A 21,645-nucleotide genomic window follows, 5' to 3' on the forward strand; every position below is an offset into this window, starting at 1 on the left:
TTTAATTTCAAAGTAAATGAATATTTGTATTTTCGGACTAAAACATGCTTAATGCATTTTAAGTAATGTCAATACCAATACATAATTTTTCGTATTTTACACTATTATCGATTATTCAATATAAAATAAAATAAATAAATAAAATGTAATTATAATTAACAATAGAAATGTACATTTAAATAATATATTTTTGGAGGGTCAAAGACTTCACCTTTTTCAATTAGAGAGAAAAATAGTTAGTTCTATAGGATAACATAAAAAGGAAGAAAAGTTACACTATTTTTAGTGATATCATGAATTTTGAGTGAATAAAAGTTAGTTGTTTAACTCATTTGGTTAATTCATACTTTATCCATATTTTTTACATGTAGTTTACCCATATTTTATGGGTCAAATTTGGATATCAAATCATATTTTGCTTATGTGAAAAATCACTCACTCAACCATTAAAACATAGGCGGATCACCAAAATATGGGTATGTGATGAATTTCCAAAGAAGGCTCAATTCTTTACCAATTTGCTCCTCAATAGTAAGAATTTCTCTTAAAGACAATAATGTACTGACCAAAGATTCTCCACTCTGACACCAATTGATATTCTGCACGATTCCGAACTAGTTAATGCCTAACATGTTTCAATAAAGTAACAAAAGCAGTATGTGAAAAGACAAATTTATTTTTATGTGAAAATGCCTGACTCACTAAAGATGTAAAAATCATGACTTGTACCTCCATAGAATTTAACCCAACCTTCCCTAAACTTCGAACGAATCTTTCAACAAAAGATTACAAAGTTGTGTAACCTAAGAAATTATAAAAATTAATTCCTAACAACTTTTTTCAAGTCTTTGAGTATCCCAACGAAGAGTACTCTAATCCTGATTCAAATTATAAATAATAACTCAATGAAAAACTCCAAGTCAACTCAAACTCATTTGATTTAGAATTCTACTTCAATTGAAACTCGTTTTTCAAATCAAATTCCTTCATTTTTTTTGATGTTGTAGTTGAACTCCTACTCTTCAATTCAATACATGTTTATTTAGTTGAGTTTATAAAAAATAACCATTATTTGTTCCTTAATTTTTGCACAGATGTCTTTATCCAATATATGATCTTGCTATAGATTCAGCTCCTTGAGTCAGTAACACTGTGAACTAGCTTGACTTGTTATGTCACTTTTTCGATCATCAAAATCACATCGAATCTTTTCCAAAAAAGAATGTCATCTTTTTTATTTGACAACTATTAATGGCGCCATCCTTCTGTTTGCTCTTTTTTGGGTTCCACTTAATATTCAATCGGGAAGAAAGTCAATGAAAAGTAGTTTTTCCTTCGTCCATTGTTGTTTGTCATGGTTTAAACTATAAGAACTTTGACTAATATTTTAAGATATATTTTTTTATTATGTTGATATGCAAAATATTACAATTTATAGTGTTTTTCATATAGTTTTGAATATCTAATTTTTTGTTTAAAATATCGAATTAATGTAATCTAACTTAACATAGAAAATTAGTCAAATTGACTTTCAAAAAGCGTAACATGACAAATAAAAGTGGACGGAGGGTGTATTAAAGTGACTTTAATAAGGGCAATTGATGGTAAACATAACAAAGTCTTTTCCGATGTCTTAAACTCCACGCTGTCAAACGGTGTCACATAAATTGAGACGAAGAGAGTAATTAAAATTATTGGGTTGTGGGTGGAGAAAAATTGACTTGGGTACTCTAGTGCTCTTGCAATCATTTTCCCACTCATACTTGATTATATCCAATAGTTTAATATTTTGCACATCAAGATTATGTTTGCTCTTTTGGAGGCATGAATAGTCATGCCAACAAAACAATATTTCAGTAAGATGCACACACCATGTACCATAGATATGGTTACAACCTGATTTTGTAATAACTAGTCCTAGTCCCTGAGCATGATATGCATCACATAAGGCTTGTTGTCAATTTGAATTTAGAACAGATCCCTCTAAGATGATAGAAGAAGTAGAAGATTTATATCTAAAGATTCAGTCTTACAGTTGATCATACATCATAAAGATGTAAGAACATTATTATTACAAAGGCCAGCTGAACAATATACGATACATAAGAACGTAAATGAAAACCAGATACATCCTGCATTTTGACAATCACTTCTTCTTGGCAATGAACAAACCCCACCTCTGTTCACCAGATGAACTCCTCAATAGCTTGGCCTTCCAACCTCCAACTATTTCATTGTAGTCTTGCTGTAAAATAATATTAGAAACAAATGTTAGAAGTACTTCTTGGAAGCTCAAAAAAAGAAAAATTACAAAAATGATCACAAACCACTCACTTCTGAGAATTCATGGATAAATGAATCGCGTTCTTTTTCCACGGTATTCAACTCCTTTTGGAGAACATTAATGAACTGCAATAAAGTGTAAAAGGTCTTTTTATGTTTGTCTTCATATCGAAGCTTTTGTTTATTTACAAAGAAAACATGAGCTGCAGAAACACACCTGTTCAGTTCGATCCTCAGCAATAACTTCATCAAAACCAGCATCTTTGAGCATCTATATTAAGGCAAATGGCGTAAGAAACACTGTCATTCAAGCAAAAAAGAGAAGGGTGTATGTCTTTCTGAATGAACGAATACCTGGCCGTATGTTGCAACATCATGTAAATCATAACCCCTTTGCTTTATATACTCAGAGAACTTGTCCGATGCTGGTATTGGGCTTTTGCAGTAATCACTTATGAGGACTTTGCCTCCTGGTTTCAGCCACTTGTAGAAAGATCTGAACAACGCGGGTTTGTCCTGAAAGAGTGAAAGTAAAGTATCATTTAACCATAAAAAGAGAAGTAAGACAGCCACATAGAGATGGCGATTGAAGATTAATGTAGCACAAGAAAGGAAATTACTTGGATGTGAAGGATAGTGTCTCGGCTATAAATCACATCAAATGTGCCATCAGGATATGTTTTCTTTGTACAATCAGCAACCTCAAATTCAACGGCACATTTGAGACCAATTGAACGTTCAAGAGCAAACGATATCATGTTAATTGAGAGGTCAATAGCAACAACATGAACATCATAGTTCTCAGCCATGTAAAAGTCACCACCACCTATTCCACAGCCAACATCAAGGACTTGTTGGCCAGGTTGAAGATCCAACATAGAAACAAATTCTTTTGTGGTATCTGCTCAAGATTATTTACCTAATTAGAGAAAACTAGATAGGTAATATATATGATTTTGATCGGAATGAGCTAATTAAGCCTTACCAAGTCCTCCTGTGCTCACATAACCTTCTCCAAAGACACGTTCATATCGTAGTATGCCACTACATTTGTATTGAACATTGTCCAGGAAACGCTGGAATCCCCTGTCATCCTCAGAATTAACCTTTTGCCATAGCCAACAAATCTGCAAGACACAAGAAGCACGGGTGGATTGATTGTATGTTCGGGTTAATAGTAACAAAAGGGGAGAGGAAGGAAGAAAACATATACCTGATTCTGATTCTTTTTGTTTTTAACATAAGCTCCAATGCACTTGCAACCGATGAGAGAAAGTTCAAATGATTTTCCATCACCAGCATTTATATGACATTCTTTAAACACCTGCATACAAGTTAAGGACTCGAGAAGGTTAAGTAGAGCAACACAAAAGTATACTTCAGGTACTGTGTGAACTGTTGAAAGGTAAGGAGACAACAGTTTTCTATGATCAACATAGTATCATATTTCAATGGGAATAAAAATCGAAGAAATGTCAAGACCTTTGTGTAAAACCTAGGCTCCCGATAATGGGTTGGATTGTTCTTTCGCTTGTGGTCTCCTGATTGATGGAAGCATGACTCTCTGAAAAATATGTAGCCTCCAACTTTCAACCATTTTACCATTCTCTCCACAAGACTCTGGACCTGAAATCAGCCAAAAAAAAAAAAAAAAACAGAACAGTTTCAAAAGTCTAAAATGTGAGATGCAACTATAGACTAACCTTTTAGAGTGTTTTAGCAAAGAAAAGAGGATTCAGTTTGAATATCTATGAACAGTTTATGGATATGATGTTCGTAGGTTACATGATATCTGATCAGACAAACAATTCAAAATATCAAGTGTATATGATAGTTTCAAAGTGCAAACCCTTGTGAATTTCACGCGACAGAAGATTAAAGTAAAAGTACCTCTTCATCAGAAAGATACATCAGTAGCCAGTTTGAAAATATCAAATCGACTGATTCAGGTGAAAACTTCAAATCTGGAGAAGTCACATCAGCACACATAAACTTGACATTCTTATGATGCTTATTGATGCTTTCATTCTGCAATAAGCAAATCAAGAGATGAGGAAAAAGCGATATATATCTCCCAAATTTATCAACTAACCTCCTGAATAAACTCGTCACACACTCCCACAAGAAATGTCAACAAACCTTCTTAATTGCACTTTCGATAAAGTCCAGTGCTATGAGCTGCCCAGCATTCTTGGCTAACTCAGTAGTGAAACGGCCAATACCAGCACCCAACTCTAACACTGATTTCCCTTCATATGGTGGGAGTAGAGAGAGCACCTAATATGAACATCCATCCACAAGTTGAGTGATACAAATATATGTCAAAAATTACAACTGAACATCACAAGTATGCACAGAACACCCTTTTATATAAGGAAAAGACTAGTAACTATGCAGGAAACATAAAATCTTGCTACTAAGACCACAGTTTCACAAGCACAAAAATGAATGTTATACTAAAATCATGTAGAGAACAACCTTACATCTAATGATAATATGAGGCTCGCGAATACAAAAAGAAACTTTTTGGATCCAAGATTTGGAACAACTGAGAGGGTCATATAAGCAAGCACCTCTACTTTTTGTTAACCAGAGGTCTCACTTCTCACTTTGAGACTAAAATTTGCTTTTGTGATTTGACTCCTACATTTTCTTTAATTTTTCTTCCTTCTTGTGGATATAGAACAAGTAGTAATATTCAACTTAGCATATGCCAAAATGCGAATCCTTCTAAAAGCGCACATATCAACAGAAAATTCAAAAACTGAAGAGCTTCAATTCTAACAAGAAAGAAACAGATCCGAAGATTTGAAGAAATTAATTAGAGCCACTACTGTTCACTTACTATTGTCCCTAGTGTAAAAGCAGAGAACTGGAGTTTTAAACAAAGAACTGAACATAATGTTGATTTTATCTCAACAAGTAAATTAAAATCAAACAGAAAATTTCCATATTTAACAAATCTTGATTAATTGTAAAGTTGTGAGACAACCTATGTTGCTTGGACTCTTCAAAAATGCCTGCGGGTGTGTGTTGGATTCGCCAAAAGTAGTGTATTTCTGGAGAATCCGAGATGGGTGCGGCATCAAAAGTGAAGAGTCCGGGCAACTAAGGAGACTACAGGGTAGGTGGTAGCAAGTAGCAACTAACTGACACAAAATATGGAAACAACATAACCTTATTTCTTTTGGGAAAAAAAAATACAGGGGATATTCTATTATTGAATATTCATGAAAATGACTTCCAAATTAAGACGAGCAAAGGAATATCCTTATCCAGATGAGGAAATGTCCGTTAACAATTTGAATAGAAGAAAATGACCAAAGAAATGATGGGGCACGAGACCTCTGGCCTTTCTTCTTTGTCAAGATCAGCTGCTTTTGAATCAAGCATCATTGCTTCCACAGTAAGTTCCGATGTATGTTCCATCCAATAATTCTTCTGAATATCACGTTCTTGTCCTGTACACCATCATAATCACCATTCATATTCATTTCATTTCAAACAAACATTATGAATATATAAATATAAGAAAAGTCATGAACACGAAACCTGATTTAGCACCAGCACCAGCAACACCAATAACAGGAGCCATGATTCGAGGTAATCAAGGACACGATTAAAAAAAAAGTTTTAAATTATAAGTAGTAATATATTATTACAATGTAGATACGTTTGTTTACTAAGAACCCTCAACGGCAATGCGAGATCTAGTAAATGTTCTTGATCTACGGTTAAAGCTTCTGCCTTTCTGCTGCATCAGCTGCCGGAAATTGTTATGTTTTTAGTATATCGGTTGTCTATCTATTTATAGGCAAAATGACAAGACATTCATATTATTTTAATTTTCAGGGAAAACAAGATAACATAATCTCTATATATCTCCACCACTTGAAATTAATTACAAAAATTTCTTTTTTTCCTTCTCTCTCTTTAAGATCCGAATAAATCACTTCATTTCTATAAGATACAGTACAACTTTATTTATGTATATAAATGTATCAGTTACAAATATTATTGTTGATACGTGCTTCAATTATTACAAAACTTAAATCAGTATGAATCTAATAGTCAAATATTCTATATATAACTCATGTGTCGTTTGCTAACAAGGAGCAATGTATATGCAAATTCTAAGAATTTAAAGTTATTATAATTTGAGAAACTTCCAAAATAAAATATAATTAACACTCAATACGATTTATCGACTCTATAATATTGTTAGTGTAACAGAAAGAGAGGGTGGTTCTTGAAATGGTCAGAGGAGATGGAATCTGTTATGACAAATGGGCCTATGCCACGTGATGTCTTTTTGGAGATTCTCATTCAAGACAAGGGTCCACTCCTACAAATATCCCCATCCTTTTAATTGCAAGAAAAGAAATATGAAAGTGTGGTCCATGCTGAAGAAATTAATATTCAATATATGAATCATCACTTATCATTATGTGCATCTTCCTTATATACCATTTTAATTTAACGTTTGTATTAGTTTGTTTTAATATATTCTTCGTTTTAATATATGTGTCATACTTTTTTTAATTTGTTTTCAAAAGAATGTTATCTTTCTGTAATTTAAAAGTATTTGATTTTGAATCTTCTTTTTCCTTAGTGAAATAATTTTTAATCGTACAAATGCATATTTGCACGTAATAAAAGTCTTAATCTTAATTATTTAAATCTTAATCATTAAGTGTGTTTGTTTTTCTTCTTTTACAATCAAGTAATGGGTCTAAATCATTAGGATATGTACGAAATCTTAATATCATTAAGATGTTTGTTTAAGAAATTCTACAAAAATAACAGTTCGCCGCTACTATATCTATTTTCACCTACTACCCACAAACACCATTTCAACCACAACTACCACCAACCATCCACAACCACCATCCTCTGTCCGATACCAACCTCAACCATCACTATCGCCAAACACTAAAATCAATCGCCATCACATTAGCCATCAATTTCAATCATCACCACCGACAATTATTAAATTCCTAAATCAATATAGATAATTATAATAATTAGTCAATATTAGATATTTATAACGCTCATTATTATTCACCACCACCATTAGTTATTAATATCATTATACTACTAATTATTAATCGTCACCGCCAACAACCATAGTTAATCTTTAATATCAACCACTATCATAGGTCAACACTATCACAAATTGACATACACAATCATCATCGTTAGTCATCATCACAACCAATTGTCATATAAAATTTTTAAAATACTTTATTGTTGTAATATTAGATCAATTTTGTTTTAAATTTTAGTTTTATATTTATTATTGTTAAACAAAGACAAATTTCATATATCCATATGTTGAGGGGGAAATAAACTTAAGTATTTACAACTCAAATCTTTAATGCAACATATAAATATTCAACTATGTATTAAGATTCAGACCTCTAAATCTTTATGCATATCTTGATATTCAATTAAACATTAAGATCCAGATGTATTAACTGTACTAAAAACAAATGAGCTCTAAGATATATTTTACACCACAAATTTTAAAAGCATTTTTTTCTTTCCTAAATTTTATGTGAAGTTAATACACAGTGTCACATAAATTGATAAAAGAAACATATTTAGGAAGTTAGATTCTTTAGGTCTAACTAGATACATTTTCTTAATTATTTTTATTTTAAAAGGGAAGTAGAACCACCAAAATTGAATTTTAACAAAACTTATAAAATATAATCTTTTGTTAAAGAGGGGTGTGTCTATGAGAATCAATATGGATTCATACCGAGGCTATTGGCTACGAAAGACATTCATCTTGTAAGGAGACTATTAGAGCAATATAGGGATAACAAGAGAGAATTACACATCATGTTCTTTGACCTAGAAAAGACATGTAATAAATGACTGAGGGAGGTTCTTTGGAGACGTATAGAGTCTAGGGGTGTACCTATGACTTACGTTAGGACTCTTAAGGACATGTAGGATTGGGCCAAGATTTGAGTTAGGACGGTTAAAAGTAACTTAAAACACTGCTAAATCATGATGGGGTTGTACAAGAGATACTCCTTTAGCCAATTCTTATTTTCCTTAGTAAAGAAAAAAATGACACGACATATTAAGGGGAAGTATTGCGTGTTATTTATATTTGACACAGTATTGATTGGTAAAACTGTTGGGTATGTAGCAAGAATTGATGGGAAATAGAGGGAAGGAAAGGAATTTGAAAGAGAACTTGAAGAGTTGGGAACTTGAAAAGTCCTCTTATGCTTTAATGAAAGGGCATTTGTCCCTCATCGGTGATGGAAAGAAAAATAGGAGAGTTTAAATACAGAAACACTCCTATTAATTGTTAAAAGGGTTGGAAAGAGGGACCCCCTCGCGCCGTCGTCGTCGGCTTCGGCTTCGGCAAATGATCGAGAGATTTTTTTTGGACAAAGTTTGTTCTAATTATTTATTTATTTAATTAATTAATTAAATGGCCAAAAATATTTTCAATTAATTAGTTGATAACAGAAGTTGAAATTAACCGAAATGTTTCAACTTTTTAGTTGACTAGCCCGATCCGACTCGGATCCGCGCGCGACCCATTTTATTTGAACTTTTCCATTTTATTTAAATTTCCCGCCAGGACTAATCTGAAAGGTTGCAACTTTTAGGAACAGAGTCAGTACCAAATGCCACTCATTCTTCAAAATATTTTAAAAAACAAATTTTCTGATCTTCTTCTTCTTCTTCTGCACACATTTTTCTTCGTGTACTTTCCTGCTGTGGATTGGTTCGCTAACACTATAGTTTTTGGTATCTACAATCTGCTGATTAAGATCATTTTACCCTGGGAGGTTATATTCCAAATCAAACCTCGAATACTAGAGGGGAATAATTTCCTTAAGGAGACACTGTGAGTTCAGTGGAGTTGATCTTTTTCCAATTTAAAAGGTTTTTCAGATTCTGGTACGTTTTTACATATTTTAGTTTTTGTGAATTAAATTTCTGTTCATCTCTCTTACTGATTCTATAAATTTCAGTTACTTCGTATTTTTGAACAATTTATTAGAATCAGTAATTTCTGGTTTTGATAACACAGATTGGCAACAATTTTAAGGAAATTATTTTTTTAAAATCTGTGTATCTGGTGGAGACAAAAATCTTCGTGATTTTATACTCCTTTAAGTCTGCAATCATAATTTATTGCTTGCTAAGATTGTATCAATTTTTGTTTATCAGAAATGGCAAACAATGGTGTTACAATGGCTGTTGTTGCACCAAGCCGAACTGTTGTACCATAAGCAGAGAAATCGGGTAAAGTCACAGGTGTGAATTTCAAAGGATGGCAGCAACGAGTATTTTTCTGGCTTACCACTCTTGGTCTGCTGAAATTTACAAGTGAAGATACTACAGTTCCTGTTGATGATATGCCAGACAGAGATAAATTCATGATTATTAAAGCATGGAAACAGACAGACTTCCTATGTAAAGGCTACATCTTGAGTGCTTTAGAGGATGACTTATATAATGTCTATAGTGCAATAAAAACTTCAAAAGAGTTGTGGGATGCACTTGAGAAGAAATATAAGACAGAAGATGCATGCTTGAAAAAGTTTGTGGTCGCAAAGTTTTAGACTATAAAATGTTAGATAGTAAAACTGTTGGATCACAAGTGGAGGAACTTCAACTTATTCTCCATGATCTGATTGCTGACGTTATGGTAGTAAATGAAACTTTTCAAGTGGCTGCAATGATCGAGAAGTTGCCTCCTTCGTGGACAAGCGTAAGAAATGAAGCTTGAAGATCTTGTGATTCAGCTCAAGATTGAGGAAGATAACAAAAACGCCGAAAAGAAGTCGTGTAAGACTTCAACAATCATTGGAGTTAATATTGTTGAAGAAGCTCCTACCAAAGACAAAAAGAGAAAGAAGTCCAACGGGCAGAAGTCAGAACAGGCCAAGAAGAAATTCAAAGGCAACTGTTACAATTGTGGCAAGGCTGGTCATAGGTCTTCTGATTGTCGTGCTCCAAGAAAGGACAAAGACAAAGGCAAAGGCAAAAGTCAAGCTAACACCGTGGAGAATATGGAAGATGCAGATGACTTGTGTGCAATGATCTCGGAGTGTAACTTAGTTGGAAATTCCAAGGAGTGGTTTCTCGACTCAGGTGCCACTAGACATATTTGCTCTGTGAAAGAATCCTTTGCAACGTACACTCCTTCTGAGTACGATGAAGATTTATTCATGGGAAACACATCAACATCAAGGATTGCAGAAACTGGGAAAGTAATGTTGAAAATGACATCCGGCAAGGTGTTGACTTTGAACAATGTTCTGCATGTCCCTACTATTAGGAAGAATTTAGTTTCTGCTGCACTACTCGTTAAGAACGGGTTTAAGTGTGTACTAGTTAGTGATAAAGATGCAATAAGTAAGAATGAAACGTTCATAGGAAAGGGCTACCTCAATAAGGTCTTTTCAAACTGAATGTAATGGTTGTTGACAGTATTAATAAAAATTCTGCTTGTGTTTACTTTTTGGAGTTAAATGATTTATGGCATGCCCATTTGGGACATGTAAATTACAAAGCCTTGCGAAAATTGGTTAAGCAGAAGTATTGTCTGATTTTAAATACGATAAATCGAAATGCAAAATTTGTGTGGAAAGTAAGTTTGTTAAACATCCTTATAAGTCTGTTGAAAGAAATTCTAAAACTTTAGACTTAATTCACACAGATATGCGTGATATGAAGTCAACACCATCTCGTGGTGGAAAAAAGTATTTTATGACTTTTATTGATGATTGCACTCGATTTTTTTATGTATATTTGCTTAATAGTAAGGATGAAGCAATTGATGCATTTAACCAATACAAAAATGAAGTGGAGAACCAATTGAATCTAAAGATAAAAATGATTCGGAGTGATAGGGGTGGATAATATGAATCTCCTTTTGCAGAGATATGTTTGGAATACAGTATTATTCATCAAACTACTGCACCTTATACACCACAGTCAAATGGTTTGGCAGAACGGAAGAACAGACCATTAAAGGAAATGATGAATGCTTTAATGATCAATTCTGGTTCAGCGCGAAACCTTTGGGGGGAAGCCATCCTTACATCTAATAAAATACTCAATAGAGTACCCCATCAAAAAACACAATCAATTCCATATGAGTTGTGGAAAGAAAGGAAACCCAACTTGAAAAATTTCAAAGTCTAGGGGTCTTTAGCCAAGGTAGAGGTTCCTTTACCGAAGAGGGTTAAAATTGGACCCAAAACAGTAGATTGTGTCTTTATTGGGTATGTTATGAACAGTAAAGCCTGTCGGTTTTTAGTTTACAAATCTGATAATCCTGAAATTCATGTTAATACGATAACTGAATCAGATAATGCAGTGTTTTTTGAAAATATTTATCCATATAAAACTGAAAGTGAGTCAACAAGTGAAAGACCTAAACGACCACATGAAGAATCAATGGAAAATATTCTAACTAGTGAGGAACCTAGGCGTAGTACTCGGTGATACGCTCAATCTTACTTCTCAATAAGAAGTAAAGCGGTCGTATCAAGTAAAGAACCCAACTAATGAGGTTGGGATCGTTCCCACGAGGAAAATAGTTTAGACTTAACTTCAATCTATTATTACTATTGTTCAGTCAATTACTTCCTTGGAAAGAAAAAATGATAAAAGGGGGGTTTTCTATTTCTAAATAAATGAAAATAACTAGCGAAATTAAAGGAGACAACTAGCAGCTTCAAATGTTAGAGTTTAATCAATTAATAAAAGTAACTAGGGTTTACGTGTTCCCCACAGGTTCATAACTTGATAATTCTAACTATAACAATTCTTTCCTAGTATCTTGCATGCAAAGTGATAAGTTATGTATTTCTAAATCCTTGGTCCGGCATCTAGAAAATTTCACTCCGCACCTTGGTCCGGCTACATGTGTTTCTATACTAACCCTTTTACCTTTACCTCATATTAAGCATCGTATTCGATATTTGACTAAGTTATTACCTCGTATCAATCAATACTAGTCTATTAGATAGTATACAATAAATCATGTTGATAATTTTTTTCCTATTATCTACCTCCTTGGTCCGGCAAGTAGCATTAAGGCGAGTTCGAACGTTGCCTATCCATTAAAAAGACTTCTAAGCGAAAGAATTATCAGTACATGCTAGACACTATTCTAGAATTGTTTTTAGTTAGGTTTTACCTCACTATTCACATATGGTTCCCACAACCCTAGTTATGGAGTTTAGTTACCCATAGTCATAATTACAATATTCAAATATGTAATATAAGAATTCATGCACTTACTTCAATGAGAAAGAATAAAATCCAACAGTTCATCTGATTAATCAACAAAAATCACCAACAATCAATCACTGCAATTAATTGAAGACTAAAGATTCTCCAAAAGTATAACAATAATCACCAAGTCTAATCCACAAAAGAAGCTCAAATAACCAAGAGTTTAACAAAGAGTCTAAAAAAAATCAAGAGTCTAAGAAAGAGTCCAAAAATAATCAAGAGTCTAACCCCAAAAACGAGGTTTTTCGAACTATTTATAAAAAATAAAAACCTAATTAAATAAGGACTCTATTTGATGGAAATCTGTCAAAACGCGGCTGGGTCGACAGACCTAGCGACGGATCGTCGTGGTCACGACGGGCCGTCATGGACTCCGTCGTCCCATACTTGTGCAATTTTTTCTGCTGCTCTCTTCATTACCCTCGACGGCAGGTATGACGGATCATCACAGGCACAGCGGTCCATCGGGTGTATCCGTTCCATAACACTTGAACTCTTGGAATTTTGATACTGGGACTACTTCTCTGATCTTCATGACGAACCAGTAGGACGGACTGTCATGGCTACGACGGTCCGTCACGCATTCCGTAACCCCACACTTGGTCAGACTTCCCCATCTTCCTTCAGCAGCTGTACTACGATGCCACCTACGGACCGCCACGGGCACGACGGATCGTCACAAGCTCTGTAGGTGGTACTTTTCTGCATTTCTTGCTCAAAAACCTCCGCATTCATCTTTTAGACAGATTTCCTGCAAATAAAGAGAAACTTACATAAAATTTAATACAAAAAGTCTTTTGGACACACTAAACTTAAGGAAAAAGCATTAAAAATACCGTGAACTGACGGTATATCAACACCCTCAACTTAAATTCATTGTTTGTGCTCAAGCGACGCACTATGACTCAATACAAAATCTTTGTACAATAGTATTCATGTTTTATCTTTCACAATCATTTGGCTATCAATCCCGATCAGTCTCATCATATTTATGCATGCTATCATTATTAGACTTGAATTATGTGGAATCAGACCATGACACAGACTCACCATGCACTAACACCTATCCTCTTCAGTTTCTCACCGAGGTGCTAATATATCCAGTATTGCAACTAGTGTCCTCACTTCAAGACAATATCCTCATTTTTCACACAATGATTTCTGTTTTAGTATAAGGATTACTTTTTAACACTCACTCTCAGAACAAATTCACACTCATTCATACACATTACCATAAGCTTGCTCTTATTTTCACTGCTTTAAGTTCGCTATACAACTCTTAGGATCACGATAGGACTTTCTTAGCTCGTAACATAGGCTCAGGGTCAGGTAGGGTATATTTAGGTATACTTTAGTGACTTTTTGCACTCCTTGACATATCGGCTAAACATACCACTTTTTATCATTTTATTTCGCCCAGTTTCTCATATTCTTTTACCTTGCTATTTTCCCTTCTTTCTTCATTTGTGTAAGTGACTCTCTTCTTTTCTTGCTTGTATTTCTTGTATTTTTTTTAATTTTTTTTCACTTTTTTTTCAACTAATTCTTGAGTCACTTTACTTTTGTTCTTTCTCTCTCGTTGTTCTTTCAACCCCACTTTCCAGAGCATTCCTCATAATAGCCACCCTCAACTCATGACTTTGCCATGAGTCAAAGTACACAATACGCAAAGTTGAGTCAGGGCCATAAAAAGGGTTGTTTACTGCATTAGCCACCCTCAACTTATGCATTTGGCATAAGCTGAGGTGCACATGTCCAAGGAGGGACCAGGGCCAACACATTATTCTCAGAAAAGATCAGTTGGGGTGAAAAAGAAAGTCTAGTTTAAGCTCAAATCATTTGGATCAAAGAAGGATTAATTTCATTTAGTTTTATTTTATTTAGGCTAAAATTGGGCTATATTGAATAAGGGCCTATGATCCTTTCCTAATTATCTATTACAGCTTACTTTTAGCGGGACTAACCAGGCAAGTTCTAGCTCAGTACAAATAGTGGACTATTCAAATCTTCCTCACACTCACTTGACATATCATTACTCTACTAGATTATCAGACACCTAGTTCGAATTTTAGACTTAGGGTCATGCAGTGGCGTACCTTTATGTCATGCTTAGAGCAACACATTTATCAATTACTATGCCTAGTCATGCATCATTTTCGTTTTATCAGGATATCATTTTAGCCATCATGCTTCAGAATTAAACTATGTACACAAGATATAGACATGCCGGTTCAACAGAAAAAAAATCAGTCTTTTGGGGAAAAAGAACACAGGCAAGAAAACCCCAAAAGAGGATAGTGAATTGGGCTACTCAGACTTCACCCTAGTACTCACTTTCCATTTACCCCACCCCCAACAAAAAGACATGCAATTGTCCCCAATGCATAAAAAATTGAAATACAAGAGTGGTAGGTGAAGCAAACCTGGGGCGCAAAGCGCCGACGATCAGCAAGGTCCGGTTCCCCGGAACCCACTACCTCTGTAATTTGGACACCCTCAGTAGTGTCCACAACATCAACAGCACTATCAGCAGTACCTCCCGCTATCTCCACATTTCTGGAGCTAGATGCCCCAGCAGCTAACTCTACTGCCCTCATCTGACACGCCTCCTCATCAGCAAGCGAGGGCCTCCTCCCAGCCTCCATCTCACGATGCTCCTTCTTCCGTGCTCGAGCCTCATCCTCCTCTCGACCCCTACGCCTCTTGGCATGCTCTCGAGGGTGAGGTGGTGGAATCTCAGAAGTGGCGACTAAGGCCGCCATCACTGTGTCTTCAGCAGGCTCTGCAGAAGGGGCCTCAAACTCAGGCACCCTAACCTCTAAGATCATATCGATATCCGCGCAAAGACTGTCGACCGCAGCATGAAGGGTCGACACATTCACCTGAGGGGCTGGCCGGGCTAGCACCCGCAACTCAAAAGCGTCCAAGTGCCGATGAACCTCAGCGATCTTCTGCTCTGTGTGCTTGACCATTCTCCGCTCCAAGCGCTCTTCTTCCTCAACAATAGACCTCTGCATCCAAGGCTGGATGTGATGCAGAAGTGTAGCCATCTGTTCATCTAATTTCTAGACCCTAGCAAGCGGGACCAGAGCGGAGAAAGGGGCTGAGCGAGAGGAGCTTGGGGCAGTGCTACTACCCGGGATAGACTCGACCGGGGTAGTATCAGTGGAAGCCAACTGCGTAGCCGTGCGGGCCTGTGCTACCGTATCAGCCAGATTGTCACCAAGTGGAGGCAACTCTGAACGGGGCCCCCTGCGTGGAGCCAACTCATTGGCCTCATCCCTGATAAGGCCGATATCAACGGTGCCCAGCGGGGTCTTGAGCTGATCAACGTGCCATATAGGCACACCTGCTGACCTGCATAGAAAAAATATCATGCACGGGAAAGGGTAAGCATTTGTGACCTTAAAAGCCCTCTCGTGCATGACCGCTTATAGAAGCCACGCAAAGTCCACTTCAAACCCGGCTATCATCGCCGCCATCAGTACTGCACGATTCCATATGACTATATTATCAGCGGCTGTGGGGGAAAGGCAGTGGCGGACAATCAACCATAGAAACTTTGCCGTGAAGGTCAGGTTAGCCTTCTTGATGGCTCCCTTCGGCTCGGTCACCCAGTCAGCACCCTCTCCATCAACAGACAAGTGTAGGTCCATCCACCTCTTGGTAGTCTCTCTCAGCGATGGCTCACGTCGGAATTGTCCATATTTGATAATTTGCCACCGATAGTCAAACTCGGCAGTGAGAGGGGTCCGGTTGGCATCAACATCCTCGCCGTATAAATACCGGGGGATGGCAGGCAGGGAGATATCAACCTGAATGCCATGTACTCGGACCTGCTCTAGTGGGGCCAAGTTGGCGGGGGCAGCCGGCCTATCCATCTGTGATCTGAGAGTAGCCACGTAAGAGGCGTAGAACTCTCGGACCAATTCTTCACTATAACGGCCCAACGAACGCGCTGTCCACTCCAGTAGATGTCTGGTGAAGAGATTGTGGATCTCTGGCATAGTCCGGACACTTCCCGTAAGGACCCGCCGCTCCAATGTAAGTGTCTGTGTCATGACTCCTCTGTCATTCAGAAACTTTGCGTCGGAATAGACTTGATACTGCCTGTCGACACACCACCGGTTGGGCTGGTCGGCAACTGGGGTGAGAGCACGAGTCGGTGAACCGGGTGTGGATTCCGAACTGTCAGCCTCATCAGACGAGGAAGACTGTGCAGCGGTGGAGGGTGCAGGGACCTCAGCAGATCCGGAGGCTTCCTCCGACCACGAAACTCCTAAGGAGCCAGACGCTCCTTCTTCGTTAGTATCTGACCCAGAAGGTGTGCCGGTCAGTGTGCGCTCCTCATCAGACTGGGAGGCAGTGACTACGCCGGACGCCACCTTTTTGGGTGTGGCTCTGGCAGCACGTGCAGCTCGGGATGGGGTTGAAGTTTCGAGGGGCATGTACTCGGGGTCACGCTCATCATCAGAGCCAATGACCAGGCGGGCAGACGGGGCGACATACTTCGATCGCCCGCGTGCGTAGACTCGACCTTGTTTTTGTGCCATAATAGATAGTACCTGTAAAGAATTATTATTAGTACTAGAAGGAGCAAACAAGACAAGCAAAACGACACAAAATAAATAAAAGAGTTAAGATCTAATGACATTTCTATAGTAACAGTGAAACACGACGGACCAGGTGACGGCTCATCGTGAGTACGACGGACCGTCATGGGGTCCGTCATGTCTTACTTAAACTATGTTTATTTGGAGAACCCTGAAGGAAAGTCTCTGACAAGTATGACGGTATATGCAGGACGGACCGTTGTGATTATGACGGTCTGTCATTGATGTCCGTCGTGGGACACTTAGAAAAAAGTATGGAGACCCTTAGGAGAGGGGTCTCTGACCGTCATGACGGTTATGCAGGACGAACTGTCGAGGGTATGACAATCCGTCGTAGGTGTCCGTCAGAAGATACTTAGAAAAATTATGGATACCCTTTGGAGAGGGGTCTCTGACCGTCACAACGGTTATGCAGGACGGACCGTCGAGGGTATGACGGTACGTCGTAGATGTCCGTTGGAGGACACTTAGAAAAAGTGAGAGACCCTTAGGAATAGGGTCTCTGATCGTCATGACGGTATGTGCAGGACGGACCGTCGAGGGTATGACGGGACGTCGTAGATGTCCGTTGGAGGACACTTAGAAAAAGTGAGAGACCCTTAGGAATAGGGTCTCTGATCGTCATGACGGTATGTGCAGGACGGACCGTCGTGGGAATGACGGTCCGTCGCATTTGTCCATTAGAGGACACTTAGAAAAAGTGAGAGACCCTTAGGAACAGGGTCTCTGACAACCAGAACGGTTGTGTAGGACGGACCGTCGTGGGAATGACGGTCCGTCGCATGCGTCCGTTGGAGGAAACTTAGAAAAATTGAGAGACCCTTAGGAACAGGGTCTCTGACAACCAGAACGGTTGTGCAGGACGGACCATCGTGGGAACAACGGTCCATCGCATGTGTCCGTTGGTGGACACTTGGAGAAAATTGGACAGTGGGGTATTAGGGATGTTGGAATGGACCCAATGACGGTCTGTCATGGGTACGACGGTCCGTCATCGGGGTCTCGTTTTGTCATTTAGTGACAGAACTGGGGATGCCCCATTCATCCCTATGACCCAAATGGAATTGTTAGTGTTTTAACCTACAATTGTCTAACCCAAATACCTAGTAAACTAGCAATGCTAAAGCACCTATTTCTAGAGTTTTAACAAGGCAATTTGGAAGATTCTCAACCTAGGTCAGACAGAATATGTATTAAAGAATGAACCCATCAATAAGAAATAGGCTAATACTAATTGATAAACAAAAATGCAATGTAAATGGGTAGAAATCAGAGACACATACCTCAGAATTTGAGAAAAACAAGCGAGGAAGGTACTTGGTGATCAAGTAAAGAACCACAGTGGCAGACTCCGACTAGTAGATAGTGAATTGTAGGAATTGGAGAATTTGAGAAAATGATCGGTTGTAAGAAAGGGGGGTTATGAACTTGGAAGTTGAAAAGGGAGGGAAATGGGAGAAAGAGGGAAGGAATGGGTGAAATGAAGGGGGTGCGGGTTTTAAATGTAAAGAATTTTTAAAAAACCCCAGCCGGGTCGGGTACGTTTCATTAATGATGCGACGAGTCCCCGACGACGGTCTGTCGCAGTTGCGACGGTCCATCGTTGGTTCCATCGCGTGTGCCCTAGTTTTGAAAATAACAGAAAGACGTACCTGGCACGACGGATTCATGCGACGGTCCGTCGCATGCATGACGTTCCATCGAGGTATCCGTCAGTGACTGCTGCAGAGTGATTTTCTGCAGAATTTCCTGGTGATGTGCCTGCAAATTTAAAACCCATTAGTAGAAAATGCTACCATTACTAAAAAGAAAAATTATAAGTATTGGGTTTCCTCCCAACAAGCTCCTGATTTAACGTCGCGGCACGACTGAGGACACTTGATTACTCAGTCTTCATCAAGATGGTATGCCTTGATTCCTTCATTCGCCAACTCAGCATGCCCAAAATAGGGTTTCATTCGTCGTCCATTTACCTTAAACTGCTCTTCCTCCTTGGTTTTCAACTCAACTGCTCCATGAGGGAGTAGTTGGGTAATCAAGTAGGGGCCAGTCCATTTGGACTTGAGCTTGCCCAGAAACCAACGCGACCTATAATTGTATAAAAGCACCAAATCTCCAACCATAAACTCTCGTTTTTCACTTTGTAGTTCATGGTGCTTCTTCATCTTTTCTTTATAGGATATGGCAGATACCGATTGGAGCTCACCACTCTGCCTCATGGACCTATAAATGTTGAAGGTTGCTTCTTTATTATTCAACCGAAATTTCATCTGCCCCTTTTCCCTATCAGCTAAGGCTCTACCCGTAGCAAGGAATGGCCTCCCAAGAATAATAGGCACTTCAAAATCAATTTCACAATCAAGAGTAACAAAATCTGCCGGAAATATGAACGACTCCACTTTTACTAGCACATCGTGGAGTATCCCTATAGGACTTTTCACTGTTCGATCGGCCATCAGTAGTCGCATCGCAGTGGGCTTTGGGTCACCCAAACCCAACTTCTTGTAAATCGAGAGGGGCATGAGATTTATGCTTGCCCCCAGATCACATGATGTTTTCGCAAAATGTAATGACCCTGTTGTACAAGGAATAGTGAATGCACCCGGATCTTCTTTCTTTTGTATGAGAGATCTTGTATCAATAGCACTACAATGCTGCATTCTATCATCATCCTCGAAAGTGATCGATCTTTTCTTTGTAACCAGATTTTTCATAAACTTGGCATAACCGGGCATTTGTTCTAGAGCTTCTACCAAAGGTATATTGATAGAAAGTTTCTTCAACATTGTTATAAAACACCTATATTTACCATCCTCGGTCTTTTTCACTAATCTCTGAGGAAATGGGGGGGTGGTCTAGGCATGGGAATTACCTTTATAGGTACTTCAACATCTTTTCCAGTGCTATCTTCTACTTCACCACTACCCTCTACCACCTTATCATTATCCTTTCTCACCTTTTCCTCATTAGACAGCATAGGTGGGTCAATGGTTTGCTTACCACCCCGAGTAGCGATTGCCATACAGTGTGCATCATTTTTCGAATTTTGGACTGTGTTGCTAAGAAGAGGGACCGGTTGCCGTGTGTTCACAGTCGCAGATAATTGGGCCATTTGCAACTCGATCTGCTTAATCGATATTGCATGTGTATCTACTTTCTGCCCAATACCCGCTAAATCACTCCTTAACTCTTTAATGTGCTCATCATTAGCATCAAACCTCCTTATCATTTTATGCAACATATATTCAACTCACGCCATACTACCTCCACCATCCCTAGGAGTAACTTCATGATTTTGAGGGGGAACATAGGGCCCATTCCTATCATTTCTATTACCATAGTTACCCCTGTTGAAGTTATTGTCGCGGTTGTAGTTTCCATCTCGGACATAATGACCATCACGGTTATAGTTACCATAGATCCGACCTTGGTTCCCTTGACCTTGGCGCCAATTCTCCTGATTAGAGCCTTGGGCACTCGGTCGGAAACCCCCCGTCTGCTCATTTACCACATAGGAATCCTCCTCATAATAGTACTCATCATTTTGTGGCGGTGATTTCGACAAGTAGTTGACTACATTTATCTTTTCTGCACCCCCAGTGACATGTTTTAATACCAACCCAAGCTCAGTTCTCATCTGAGTCATCTCTTCGCGAATCTCATCTGTGACCGGGTTGTGAGTGAATTGCACTGCGAAGGTATTTCTTCCTGTATCTGACTTCCTAGTACTCCAAGCTTTATTGTTCTGGGAGATTTTCTCTATCTTTTTCAGCAATCTCAGCATAAGGACACTCCCCATAAGAACCACCCGCTATAGTATCCAACACCGCTTTATTATTATCATCCTGTCCCCGATAGAAGTATTCATTCAGTGACTCATCATCTATACGGTGATTGGGGACGCTTCTCAAAAACGAGGTGAATCTATCCCAAGAACTACTAACTGACTCTCCTGGTAGTGCCACAAAGTTGTTCACTCTGTCTTTGTGGTTTAGTTTCTTGGAGACCGGGTAGTAGCGTGCTAAGAAAACGTCCCTTAGTTGGTTACAAGTGAAAATTAAGTTATACGGGAGCTCAGTGAACCAAATAACAGCCTCTCCCGTCAGTGAGAGAGGAAACACTCTTATCCCTATTACATCCAAGTCCAAGTCAGGCCTCCCTACACAGCTTTTACACACTGCCCTTACCTTAGCTATATGGGCATGTGGGTCCTCAGAAGGTAGCCCTGAAAACAAACCTCTGGCAGTGAGCATTTGCATTAGGCTACTAGTTACCACAAAGGTATGGCCTGGTGGTAGAGGGGGCAAGACAAGTGGCCCATCGGAGTCTGCTATATTCATAGCCTCTGTAGTATTCTTGGGGCCGTGGAGCGGGATTGTGTCCCCTCTGTTGGTTTTCACCCGGAGCATCGGGTAACAACTGACCATGAACATCAACCGGAGCTGGGATGTTCTGGTTCGGATCA

The 21,645-nt window shown here is 38.5% G+C and overlaps 1 protein-coding gene across 2 annotated transcripts; it reads right to left on the reverse strand.

Moving 5' to 3' along the window:
* Positions 1 to 1,984: 1,984 nt before the first annotated feature.
* Positions 1,985 to 6,168, reverse strand: LOC107007227 (phosphomethylethanolamine N-methyltransferase-like). 2 transcript variants are annotated; one of them, XM_027913506.1, is made up of 12 exons: positions 5,836 to 6,168; positions 5,605 to 5,744; positions 4,423 to 4,560; positions 4,174 to 4,311; positions 3,766 to 3,909; positions 3,497 to 3,607; positions 3,269 to 3,410; positions 2,904 to 3,184; positions 2,638 to 2,799; positions 2,501 to 2,554; positions 2,335 to 2,409; positions 1,985 to 2,245 (listed from the first exon to the last, which is right to left on the reverse strand). In XM_027913506.1, the coding sequence occupies exons 1-12, from the start codon at positions 5,876 to 5,878 to the stop codon at positions 2,147 to 2,149; spliced, it is 1,527 nt and encodes a 508-aa protein (XP_027769307.1). In that variant the 5' UTR covers positions 5,879 to 6,168; the 3' UTR covers positions 1,985 to 2,146. The 2 variants fall into 2 exon arrangements, with proteins under 2 accessions (XP_027769307.1, XP_015061238.1); XM_015205752.2 differs by having other exon boundaries at positions 5,629 to 5,744; positions 5,836 to 6,164.
* Between the last annotated feature and the right edge of the window lie 15,477 nt (positions 6,169 to 21,645).

This window comes from Solanum pennellii, chromosome 12, assembly GCF_001406875.1.
Source record: "Solanum pennellii chromosome 12, SPENNV200".
Classification (NCBI taxonomy): domain Eukaryota; kingdom Viridiplantae; phylum Streptophyta; class Magnoliopsida; order Solanales; family Solanaceae; genus Solanum; species Solanum pennellii.

Excerpts from the sequence above, each read along its gene's own strand:
- LOC107007227 (XM_027913506.1), bottom strand. The coding sequence starts at position 5,878 with ATGGCTCCTGTTATTGGTGTTGCTGGTGCTGGTGCTAAATCAG. Across the intron at positions 2,800-2,903 it reads ACACTATCCTTCACATCCAA|GACAAACCCGCGTTGTTCAG; the intron begins GTAATTTCCTTT and ends TCACTCTTTCAG. Across the intron at positions 2,246-2,334 it reads TTATCCATGAATTCTCAGAA|CAAGACTACAATGAAATAGT; the intron begins GTGAGTGGTTTG and ends ATTATTTTACAG.